Here is an 11,922-nt window from a genome sequence, read left to right on the forward strand (position 1 = left end):
AGAGACGGGACCTGTCCCTTGCCAATGCCCAGTTTGGGGGTGTAGCGTTGTAGCTGCCTCATGTGGCAGGAGCTCAGGGGATGGGGATGCACGAGTGAGGGGAGCCAGGGACAGGGGGTTCCTAGCACCAGGCAGGAGAGGATGCTGCCGCTGTCTGCATTGCCCAGACCCTGCTCTGCAGCCCCCCCGTAGTCAAAGCACCCAAAGCCCCCCAGGGGGATGAGCAGGGGCTGGAGCCAGGCCTACACTCACTGATCATACTCTGCCCCACAGACCCCAAGCCCAGCTCCCACCTCAGTTTAGGACAAAGGTACCCACCTGCCAGGCAACCCGAGAGCCCCAAGGAGCCTCTGGCTGGGCCCCCCTTGTAGCTTTGCAGCCCTGGGGACTGAGCAGAAGGATGTTTCTATGAAGGAGGAACCAGGCACAGAGCAAGGCTGGGATAGTTTATTTTGCCCAAATCTTCTACATAAGCTGGGAAGGTCTCAGTTCCAGACAGTTTCCACCTGCAGTTAGCAGTAACCAGACCGCATCCCGACTCTGCTGGCCAGAGCCCAAAGCAGAGCAAACACCCTGTGCCCCCGAGCAAAAAGGTTTCCTGTATAAGCCAGTGGGGCTGCCAGAGGCTCCTGGCTGCTCAGAGCAGGGACAGGAGAGCAGGAGGCAGGAGCAGGCCAGCCCATGGTGCAGGAGAGGCATCTCCCCTGTTCTGGGCGTAGTACTTGGCCACGGCCACGTTGGGGTTCCCCTGGGCAGGGTCAAACCACATCTGGATGCAGCGCCCGCCGCCCCGGTGCTCCAGGGTGTATTTGTACGAGTTGGACCAGATCTTCTCACACAGGTCCGCCGGCCGGGGGAAGACGTACTTGAATGGCTGGCATGTGGAGCTGCGGGGGCACCGGTTGGTCCCTGGAAGGGGAGGGAGAGGGCAGCAGTGAGCAAGCTGTGGCTTGACACCATCTATGATGCCTTCCCCATCTCTGGCTGCTAGGCATCTGCCCATCCCAGGCTACTGGCTGATCTGGCAACAGCCCAGCTGGCTTGTGGGAGAAACTGTCCTTCCCTGTGAGGTGAAGTTCAAGGGCTTGTAGCCATGTCACTCACCTTCTGGATTGATCCCTGACTGGCAGCCTGGAGAGCCAGATGGAGGCTAGTAAGAATGAGGAACCCACTAGCCCAGCTGGGGTTTCCCACCCCCCACAGCTCTGCCAATGCACCTTGATCCTTCTAGGCCCTCCATCACCCCAGGGTCTGTTGTGCATTTATCCTCATGAGCCCCCAAGGTAAGGCTGTGCTCTTCTCCACAGGTGGGAAACTGAGGCAGAGACTGAATTAAGGTCACACTATGGAAGAGCAGTGCTAGCCAATACAAGATCAACACTTTGGGAAACTGCCTTCAGCCTTGGCACTAGCTAAGAGCTTGTCAAAGGCAAGAGTCTATCCAGTCTAGGTCCCAGTACTGGTACAGAACACAGCATACAGGGACACCAAGCAACAGTTACAAACTGGTGGGTTGGGTCTTAGCCATGTGAGACACACCCCTCTCCCTTGGCAGGAGCAGGTAGGAATGGGTTTGTATTGCACCAGAGGTCTTTAGGAGGGAACCACTAGGGTTACCTACTCTGACCCCCTGCCAAGGTGCAGGATTGGTTGCGACAATATATTTGGCTTGGTTTGCTTATTTGGCCTCCTGAACATTGAAAGAGCTGGGAGTGTGGTGAGACAGTGGCCACCCCCTACAGTCACTAGCAGGGAATTGAAGCAGGTCTCAAGTCCCAGGCTCCAAGCACTGGGTCATCCTTCCTCTGTGCATTATCTGCCAGCCACTACTCCAGCCTCAACTCTGAGCCCCATTCACTCCTCCACCCACTGGAAGTACAGGGGCATTCACAGCCCACATCTCGGCATCCAGGTCTCCTGCCAGCTCCTTTTCTGTGTGTTCCTGACTGGGGAGCCCCATTTTACACCCTCCGGCTCTGCCCCTAGGATTCCACAGCTGTTCCTTCCTCCAGGACCAGGCCCCTAACCCCCTTTGGAGGCAGGGGATACTGGCAAGCAGAACCAGGTACGGCCACAACTCTGTAGAGGGGCACCACACACCCAGTCGCCATGGGAAGGAAGACCCCAGAGCCCCATGGCCACCTGCTGGGCAGTTCTGCTCACACAGGAGGCAGGTTTCCCGGCTCCTGCTCCAGCGTGGGCACCATCTCCACAGTTGAAGCTGCCCCAGGGTCACTGGACACCAAGTTCAGTCCAGGGGACCATCCACCTGCCTAGTCCAAACCAAGCCAGGGACTGCACTGAGACCAGAGGAGACTACAGCCTCAGCCCTCACTCCCAGGGTGCTCCTCTCGCATGCCCCCCACCCAGGGTCTGGAGCTAGTCTGAGGGCTGCTGCCATCAGGGGGCAGGGAGAGGTGGGAGCCCCTCCTCCATCCCTTGGGCCTCTAAGACAGCTGCAAACCCATAAGCAAGGTGTGACCCTGCCCCACTCAGGGTACAGCAGTCCAGCTCCCCCCTGCAGCAGGCAGAGTTTGTTCTCGGCCTCTCACTGACCCGAAGTCCAGTTCCAGCCCTTGTGCCAGTTCTCTTTGCAGGTGACGGCGTCCTTGCAGTCCTCCCACCACTGCTCGCAGTCCTCCTTGCACAGCGGGACATTGAGGAGCCTCTCCCGGCGCCAGCTGGTATCCGCCTGCCAGGACACAGGCTTGTGAGCATCAGGGGGCAGCTCTGGGCCCCCTGCAGGCAACATCAGTCGCCCCAGGGAGCAAGGGTGAGACACATTCTCTCCCCCACCCCCTGATCTAGCACCACTGAACAGAGCCAGTGTGTGTCCCAGCAGAACCAGGCCCAGGGGACAGGAGAGCCTCACAGCAGCCTCCCCGCACACCTGTGTGGCAGCATCTACAGCTCAACTGCATCCCAGGCAGGCCACCAGGCGTCCAGGGAAGAGATCCTGGATTTATTGCAGAGCCCTAGCCAGGAGCAGCATCTGCCATCTTACCTGTTGCCTCCCCAGCAAACACACTGCACGAACCCACCTCACCCCGGAACAGAGGCAGCGTCAGTCCCACCGAGAAACCCAGCCAAGCTGAGCATTGGAGCCAGGCTCTCTGGGGTCCTAGACAGCAGGGGGGATGGCAGGACCCACGGGGCACCGCCCGGGGAGGGAAGCTAAAGGAGCCGTTCAGTGCAGCCTCCCGATCTCAGGACGCTTTGAGGGGATTGTCCTGCCCACATGCAGTGGGCCCTGGGGGGACACGGGGACACCAGCTGACAGTGGAGAATGGCACCTGGGGCCTTCGGCACAGAAAGCACGAGCCCCCGACCGCTCAAGCTGGAGGAGCCACTCTGCATGGTGCTAGTTCACTCCTCACTATTTGGACCCGCCACTAGAGGGAGCCGTGAGCACATGCACCAAGCCAGCCTGCTCTCCCGCCCGCAGCGCCCAGCCCAGCGCCCCCTGACCTGGTGGATCCATGGCCCCAGGTTGGGCGAGCACTCGTACAGACACGTGTCCTGGATGAAGTGCCACTTGCACTTGTCTGGCATCACCCTGCAGTGGGCCCAGTTGAAGCTGTACAGGTAGGACTGGTCCTGGTGAGCCCCCGTGCTGGTCTCGGCCGTGCAGCAGGCGTTGTCTTTCCACGGGGCACACTGGGAACACAGCAAGGGACGGGTGCGCAGGGGACTCTGGCCGCTCGCCCGGGGGGCAGACAGGATGCCGTGGATGCAGCAGCATCACCAGCCTCCAGTGCTGCCCGGCGGGACTGCTCCTGCATCAGACCACTGCCAGGGCCACGGCCAAGGACCAGGGACGGAAGGGCAGGGATGCTATTTTGCCGAGTGCTTGGAGATCTTTAAGTCGACAAAATGCCATGAAGTGGGGAAGCTACAGACTGGGGCAGGAGGGGCAGCCACTGAGCTGTTATATGGTGTTATTAGGGCCTCCAGATCTACCCCAATTGTGATCCCCTCTGGGGGGGGGGGGGACACTGGGTAAGTGGGGATGGGGGAAAGGCACAAAGAGGAGACCAACTGAATTTGTCCAAATGAAAAAGCCTCCTAGTTACAAGGCACCACTTCAACGTGATCCTCAAGTTAATGAATGTGGGACTAGAAACCTGAACTAAATGTGTTTGTTGGGAACATGTGTAACTGGTGAGCGAAATGGGATGGGCTGTTCTGCCCCCGCCCTCTTTTTTTGTGGGGGGGAGGTTAAAAAGAACAAAAACAAGACACCTCAGGACTTTGGGAGGAAGATCAGACTGACTGCTGGCTGGGAGATGGGGGAACAAAGGAGGGACATGGCTGCCTCCCCAACCTTCTCCTGCAATCCACTAGGACACCTTCCTTGTCCCAGTTCCCAAAAATCTTCTTACCAGCCTGGGCAAGGCAGCAAAACCCACCTGACATGGCCACCTTCAGTGGTCAGGACTGAGCTGAAGCCATGAATGTGATGAGAGACTTTGGTTCCTGCCGTCACCGGCTCCAATCCCTAGTATGTCATATTCCTCCCCCACCTTCAGTCCGCTTTCCTCTCGCTCCCTCCCTTGTGCCTTCTGTTTAAGGGTCTGGCTTTTCCCCACCAAGACTGTATCCTGCAGCACTCCTGGGAGCCTGTGACCAGAAAGGCAGCACCCAGTGGGGATGCAGATTTGCCAGGTTTTGGAGCAGTTTCTCCAACAGGGAGGTTGCAGAGAGGATTGGCTGCATAGCTGATCTTCTCCCGTTTCTCTGCCCCTGTATGTGTTGGTCTGGTTTTGTCTTCTAGGAAGGGGGCTCAGACTTCACAGCTACAGATTTCTATTAATGCCTCTTTTCCCCACAAGACTGTTAGCACCATCTCCTAGCTGCCAGGTGGGGCGGGAGAGAAAGACAGGGGACACTGAGGGAGTGCAGGAGAGGGGTCAAGGCTAACTCTTCCCTCGGGTGGCCCCTGAAAGTGACCAGCACACCCCTCTGGCAGCAGCTCCTAGGTGAGGGGGGGCCCAGGGGGTCTTTGTGCAGTTCCCAGCCAATGGGAGCTGTGGAATCAGTGCTCAGGGCAGGGGCAGTGCCCAGAGACCTCCTGCCAAGGGACTGCAGAGACGGGATGGCCGCTTCCAGGAATGGCATGGAGCAAGGCCAGGCAGGAAGGCTGCCCTCACTCCACTGTGCTGCTGGGGGTCCCTGGGTCCTTTAAAGTCACCCAGGACCCTGGACAATTTCCCCCATCCCCCAATCAGCAGGCCTGCCTTCTACAAACTCTGCAGCAAAAGGGAACGGGAATAGGAACAAAGAGTTTCGTCAAAGTTACAGCCTAATTTGAAACACAGTATTGAGTGAGGTTTGCCACCCATCCAGTTTTCACCCAGATAGGCCGGCTTTCGGCTTGTGTGTCAAATGGCACCCAGACAAGCCCTGATGTCTGGGGTTTTCTGACTTGGCAAGGGCGGGGGGGGGGGGGGGGAAGAGAAGAGGGAGCGCAGAGAAGGGGCAAGGCCTCAGTTACCAGACACTAGAAAGGTGTCAGCCCTCTTTCCTCTCCCATCTTCAGTAAAGAGAGATAGCTATTCATAAGTGTGGCTGTCGCCATGGTCCTAAGTGGGCTGAGGTCTTTGTACTCAGTACCCCAACCCATAATATCAAGCAGTGACCTATACAGTGACAGGGTCAGGTTAACACCTTCAACACTTGGGTCAGTTTATTCTAGTGAAATTAACAGGGACATATCCAAGTTTGCCCACAGAATCAGTGGCAGAGCTGGAATTGCAAGGCAGGAGTCCTGGCTCCCCAGCCCTCTGCCTCTGTCTGAGGCCTTCCCTAGGGCAACAGCAAGGGACAGGCCTCTTTAAAGGGAAAAGTAGCCGCCCAGTTTGCATGGCTTGCGTGGCTGCTGCCAGAGAGCTGGGTCTCATTGCCAGCCCAAGGATGTTGGCACCATGGCCCTGCCTGCCGCAGCCTCCTAGGGCTGAGAGAAACCACACAGTTCTTGGTGTCATGAACACCTCCAGCTTCCTGCACCACAGTCCTCCACGCCCACGCCTCCCCCAAGAGCCCAGCGTAAGGAACAAGCCTGCACTGGAATGGATGGCAGGTCCAGGGGACCCAGTTACCCCTCACCTAGAGCTCCAAGAGGTCAGGGATGGACTGACCTGTGTCAATAGGACAAGACCCTACCTGGCCATGCAGCACCCCCTCTGGCCCTGGCTGGGTTTTGTGGTGCTTGGCATCCATGCACACGTTCAGCACCGATTCCTTCGCAGCACTGGCCAGGCAGGCAGCCAACAGCCCCAGCACGGCCCACCGGGCTGCCATCTCCCTGGGACCAGAGTAAGGGAGGGTGGAAGAGAAGACATGTTAGTGCAGCTGTCCAGATGAGACTGGGCGCCACTTGGGTGCATGGCTCCGAGCGCCCAGAGGGGATCCCCAGGCAAGAGCATCTGTGTTGCCTGCTATGGAGACAGGTGCTCTGCAGAGACCCATGAGAGAGCGGCCACAAAGCCTCCTGCTTCACTGGCAGCTTCCCCCCCGCCCCCGCAAACATCTCATCTGGGCACATGGGTGGAGAGTTCTATGGGCCCAGGGTGCCTGGGCACCAGGAATATTCCTGGCCTGGGGCCTGACTCCGGGTCTCTCCCTCAGTCCCACCTTCCACCCCGGGTGCTCCCCACCATGCATCCCACGGGCGATTTCAAACAGCCTGGGGCCCCCACACACCACCGGCAGCGCAGCCGAGAGCCGAGCAACTTCCTGCCTGCTCATGCCATGTGTCTGCTGGCTGGGGCGGGCGGGCGAGGAGAAAGTCTACACATGCTGCTCCCACCCCAAGCGCGCCTGTGGCCAATAGGAAGCTGCAGGGGCAGTGCCTGGGGGCAACAGCTTGTTGAGACCCCCCCAGCCTGCCCTGCCTAGGAGGCTCAGGTAACCACTGCACCCCCACACCCTCTCCCACCCCCCAAACTCCCTCTACACCCCCACCCCTTGTCCTAGCCCAGAGCCTGCACCCCTCACCCCCTCCTGCACCCCCACCCTCAAACCTGCACCCAGCACAGAAACACCACCCCAGAGCCTGCACCCCAATCCCCTGCCCAGGGCCTGCACCCCAGACCTCCTCTCCCCACCCAAACTCCCTCCCAGAGCCTTAGGCAGTTCAGGGGGAACTCTGGGCTTTCTGGGCACTGCCAACATTTCTACAAACCTGCTGCCCCTGCAGGAGAGAGGGGGAGAGAAAAGCCACAAAGCCTCCTGCTCCACAGGAGCTTTTACCCTCTAAACATCCCACCTAAAGCCCAGTGGGGCGGGCACTTCTCCAAACCCTGCCCCCAGCTTGACTGCTTTGCCTTGCAAGGGGCTCAGAGCCAAGCGCCCCATGTCTCTGCTCAGCAGGTGCTGGTTTCCACCCTAGCTCTGAGCTCCCCCCCACCCTATAGCCACCCATGGGTGCATTCAGGCCACTCCCTTTGTATTAGCCAATGATCCAGAACCAGAGACTGGCTACTGGGTGCCTCATCCAGAGAGTCACAGCAATGACCACCGAGCTGGACCCTGGCCAGCCAACACCACTAGCCCCACAAGCAGGCTTCCAGGCATGAAGCCTAGGATAAGATTAGACCTATTAGGTTGTATTTCTTCCCCCTTGTTTGCTCAGTGTTCTTCCAGAGAGGTGGAGGAAGCTAGCCCACGGCCCTGCAGCTCGCCCTGTCTGGTGACTTCAGGCCCCTGGGACAGGGCAACCAGGCTGGTCAGTTACACACTGCCACAACCTTGGGCTGCCAGGATCACAGGCTGCCAGAGCAGACTCCCAGCCCACTAACAGCGGGTCATGGGAGACTTAACAGTCAGTTATTGCTGTTCAGTTCAGGTCCTATTGGACTCCAGCCCCTGACATGGGGCTTTTACAGACTTTAGTCCATACAAGGCCTTGCGCTAGCTTCCAATTTCTATTTGGGCATCACTTATCCTCCCACCTCCCCTCTTGGGGGAGGGGGGGAGGTCTCCTCTCCCCCCACTCCATTGGGCCAAGTGGTTTCCTCTGCCATCTGGTATATCTGTGGTTTACTGGCTACGGTTCCACTATTGCAGCTTTTACAGCAGCCCATCGCCCCCAAAGCGCCACCTGTACGCCCAGCCCAGGAACAAGGAGACACAGATCACAGCCTAGTGTTTTTTGGAAGCAATGCAGCCCCCTCTAGAAGCAAACAGCAGTTACAAAGCTGATCACATTGACACCCAAACACTAGGCCTGAGACACCCACCAGCCCCCATCACAACAGAAAACCATGAACTGCTCCTACTTTGCTGGGAAAAAGCCCATCCCAGCTGCTTCAAGCAAGCGCTCACCACAGCAGCCAGGCCTCTGGAGTCAGCTTTAATAGCCGAGTCCTTTAACCACAGCTGCTAACCCCTCCACGCAACCGGGTTAATGAGGCTTAATGGTCACCGGAGCTCGTTACCTGTAAAGTAGCAGTTTTCGTAAGAGCCAAAGAGCTCTGTGTGTTTGCTGGGGGGCAGCTGAGTCCCATGTTAAGAAGACAATCAAGGATTTGATCGCAAAGATCAGATGTCCGCCCAAGCCCTGGCCGAGGATGAGAACATCAGTCCCACCTGCTGGGCGTTCTTTGGAGCAGGCTTCTTTCTTTGCTCTGCAAATTGCCCCAGAGAAAGGAGCCAGAGAATGCCAAGATCAGCTGTCTAATCAGCTGGGGCCTCTGTCACGGAGTGGAGGGGAGTCCAGGCCCTGCACCCCTCTTCCTGGGATTCACTGAGACTCTTAGCCAGCCAGTAAAACAGAAGGTTTATTGGACAACAGGAACACAGTCCAAAACAGAGCTTGTGGGTACACCCAGGACCCCTCAGTCACGTCCTTCTGGGGGAGCAGGGAGCTTCAGCTGCCCAGCTCATGGCAGACAAAAGCTGGAATAGAGGATGTGACGATGTGACGCAGCAGGGAGGGGGGAGTGTTGACCTGGGAATGTGCCCTGGGGATGGACCTGAGAGCCTGTCACCAGAGCCAGGAGGAAGAGGGGTGCAGGGCCTGGACTCCCCCACACTCCGTGACAACTGGTGGGAGCAGTGGGATGTACTGCACCCCGTGAACAGCGCTTCCTGCAGTAAGTGACTGGGGAACAGTAAAATGAAGGGGGATTGACGGGGACCAGGCGTGCTGAAGATTCAGCGAGAGACGGTTTCAGGGGGCGGTTAACCCCTGGGAGTGTGTGACCAGGGAAGGACTTTTGCAGTAACAGGGTCCCCCGGGGGATTGCAGCGAGCGGTCCCAGGGGCGGAGGAGTCTGCAGCTTGACCCTGGCAAAGAGGTAGTGACCTCAAGAAGGACTGGCACACGAGGGGCTTTTCCTGGAAACGGTAGAAAGCTGTCCGGTCTGCGAGTGGCCAGCAGAGAGATGTACGCTAAACGCTTTAAGAGCGACCTGGTGGAGCTGTGCAGGCAGAGGGGGCTGTGCATTGGGAGGTCCACCACGGAACAGCTGATTGCCCAGTTGGAGGAGAGGGATTGCTTGGATGACCCGATCCCTGTCCCTGAGGGAAGCCGCCCGGTGGACGCAGCGTGGGCCCTGGGGCCTGACTGGGCTGGGAGGGGTCAGACTGCTGCCGAGGACACCCCGAGACCCTTCCTACCTAGGCCTGGGGGAGGGGTTGGGGGAAGCCCGGCGAATACCGAGGGCACCCTGACCCCAGCAGCCAGCAGAGGATCCTCCCGGGGGAGCTCCTCATCCTTTGAGCAGATGTGGCTGGAATGGGAGAGGGAGATGAAAATGAGGGAGCTGGAGGACCATGAAAAACAATGTCAACATGAGGAGAAACAACGTCAACATGAGCAGGAGGAGAAGGAGAGGGAGCGTCAGGAGAAGGAGAGGGAGCGTCAGGAGAAGGAGAGGGAACGTCAGGAGAAGGAGAAACAAAGACATCATGAACTGGAGCTGGCCAGGCTGAGGAGCAGTGGGGCCCCGGCTGCGGTGAGTGAGGGGGGACCCAAGACTGCAAGGAGCTTTGATAAGTGCTTCCTGGCCCAGCGGAAGAAGGGGGAGGACATAGATTGCCTGCGAGATGCACAGGGTTGACCCTGCAGACAGGCTCCAGTTCCTCACCCCATTACTGGACCCCAAAGCCGTGGAGGTGTACAGCCGGATGACAGGGCCGGAGGCAGGGGACTATGAACTGTTCAAAGAGGCCCTGCTCCGTGAGTTTGAGCTGACCCCCGAGATGTACCGGAGAAGGTTCCGGAGTCAGCGTAAAACGCCTGAGGTCACCTACCTACAACTGGTCAACCGGATGCAGGGATATGCCCGCAAGTGGACAGCTGGGGCCCAAGCTAAAGAGGACCTGCTTGACCTAATCGTACTGGAGCAACTGTATGAACAGTGACCATCCGACCTGAGGCTGTGGTTGGTGGACAAAAAGCTCGAGAACCCCCAGCACGCAGGGCAGCTGGCCGACAAGTTTGTGAACAGTCGGTCAGGGGGTAGCCGGGAGGAGTCCCAAAAGGACAGGCCCCCCCGATGCAGAGAGAGAGTCACCATGGAGCCTCCCAGCGGGTAAATAGGGAGAACCCCCTCCAAAGGGGAACGCCTGGCGTCGGGCCCCTCCGACCCGCTCGAGGGGACCAACGTGACCTGAGCTGCTATCACTGTGGCCAGAGAGGCCACGTACGGACCCAGTGCCCCGGGCTCAGGGACAAACTGAGCAGACCCAACCTACCCAGGGTTAACTGGGTAGGGACTCAGCTGGACGAGGGGCAGACGGCCCAGGCAAGGGGGGCTACCAGTTTACCACCTGCTCAGGAGGGAAGAGTACCCCCGGCCAACTCCGCCAGAGGGCTGGAGGCTCTGGACTCAGGGTGCTCGGTTTACAGGGTGGGCGTGGGGCTGTCCCTCCGGAGCGAGTGCCTTGTTCCCCTGGAGGTGGATGGGAGGAAGGTCAATGGATACTGGGATACGGGCGCGGAGGTGACGCTGGCCTGGCCCGAGGTGGTGGCCCCAGATCGGGTGGTGCCCAACACTTACCTGACCCCCTGACAGGGGTGGGCGGGACCCCATTTAAGGTGCCCGTGGCAAGGGTACACCTGAAATGGGGCGCCAAGGAGGGCCCCAAGGATGTGGGGGTATATCACCATTTGCCCACTGAGGTTTTGATGGGGGGAGACCTAGAGGACTGGCCAAGCAACCCCCAGACCGCCCTGGTTGTGACGCGTAGCCAGAGCCGGCGAGGGGCACTGCACCCTGACCTCGGGGAGGGTACCACACCGAAGACACAGGACCCTACCCTGGTGGGGAGGGAGCGCCGAGGGGCACAGCTCAGAGAGGTGGAGGCCTCAGACCTGGCCACTGTGGGGGAACCGGGCCCCATCCCTTCCCCAGCCGCTGAGTTCCAGGCCGAGTTGAGGAAAGATCCCTCCTTGCGGAAGCTCAGGGACCTGGCCGACCTCAGTGTGGGACAGACCATGAGGAGAGGCTGCCAGGAGAGGTTCCTGTGGGAGAAGGGGTTCCTGTACCGAGAATGGGCTCCCACAAGGGAAGTAGAGTCCTGTGGGATCAGGAGGCAGCTGGTGGTCCCCCAGAGGTATCGCCGCAAACTTCTGTACCTGGCCCATGACATCCCCCTTGCAGGGCACCAGGGAATCCGGCGCACCCGGCAGAGGTTGCTACAGAACTTTTACTGGCCTGGGGTCTTTACCACGGTCCGGCAGTATTGCCGATCCTGTGACCCCTGTCAGAGGGTGGGGAAGGCCCGGGACAAGGGGAAAGCGGCTTTGAGACCTTTGCCCATCATAGAGGAGCCTTTCCAGAAGGTGGCCATGGACATCGTGGGGCCTCTCAGCAAGACGACCCGGTCGGGGAAGAAACACATTCTGGTGGTGGTAGATTTCGCCACCCGCTACCCCGAGGCAGTGCCCTTAGCTTCCATTGAAGCCGACACCGT

The 11,922-nt window shown here is 59.1% G+C and overlaps 1 protein-coding gene across 1 annotated transcript; it reads right to left on the reverse strand.

Annotated features, from left to right (window-relative positions):
* Positions 1–431: 431 nt before the first annotated feature.
* On the reverse strand, positions 432–8,070 carry LOC311514772 (folate receptor alpha-like). Its single transcript, XM_084617467.1, has 5 exons — positions 6,703–8,070; positions 6,163–6,304; positions 3,469–3,657; positions 2,557–2,692; positions 432–909 (listed from the first exon to the last, which is right to left on the reverse strand). The coding sequence occupies exons 2-5, from the start codon at positions 6,298–6,300 to the stop codon at positions 638–640; spliced, it is 735 nt and encodes a 244-aa protein (XP_084473593.1). The 5' UTR covers positions 6,301–6,304; positions 6,703–8,070; the 3' UTR covers positions 432–637.
* Between the last annotated feature and the right edge of the window lie 3,852 nt (positions 8,071–11,922).

The sequence above is a fragment of the Lepidochelys olivacea genome (genome assembly GCF_965140295.1).
Source record: "Lepidochelys olivacea isolate rLepOli2 genome assembly, chromosome: 1".
NCBI classification, from domain to species: domain Eukaryota; kingdom Metazoa; phylum Chordata; order Testudines; family Cheloniidae; genus Lepidochelys; species Lepidochelys olivacea.

What these genes read in the sequence shown, in the direction of transcription:
- LOC311514772 (XM_084617467.1), bottom strand. Translation starts at nt 6,300, where the DNA reads ATGGCAGCCCGGTGGGCCGTGCTGGGGCTGTTGGCTGCCTGCCTGGCC. An exon ending in TGGGGCCATGGATCCACCAG is followed by an intron (nt 2,693 to 3,468) that starts GTCAGGGGGCGC and finishes GTGTCCTGGCAG; the next exon opens with GCGGATACCAGCTGGCGCCG. An exon ending in GGGCTGGAACTGGACTTCGG is followed by an intron (nt 910 to 2,556) that starts GTCAGTGAGAGG and finishes CTCCCCTTCCAG; the next exon opens with GGACCAACCGGTGCCCCCGC.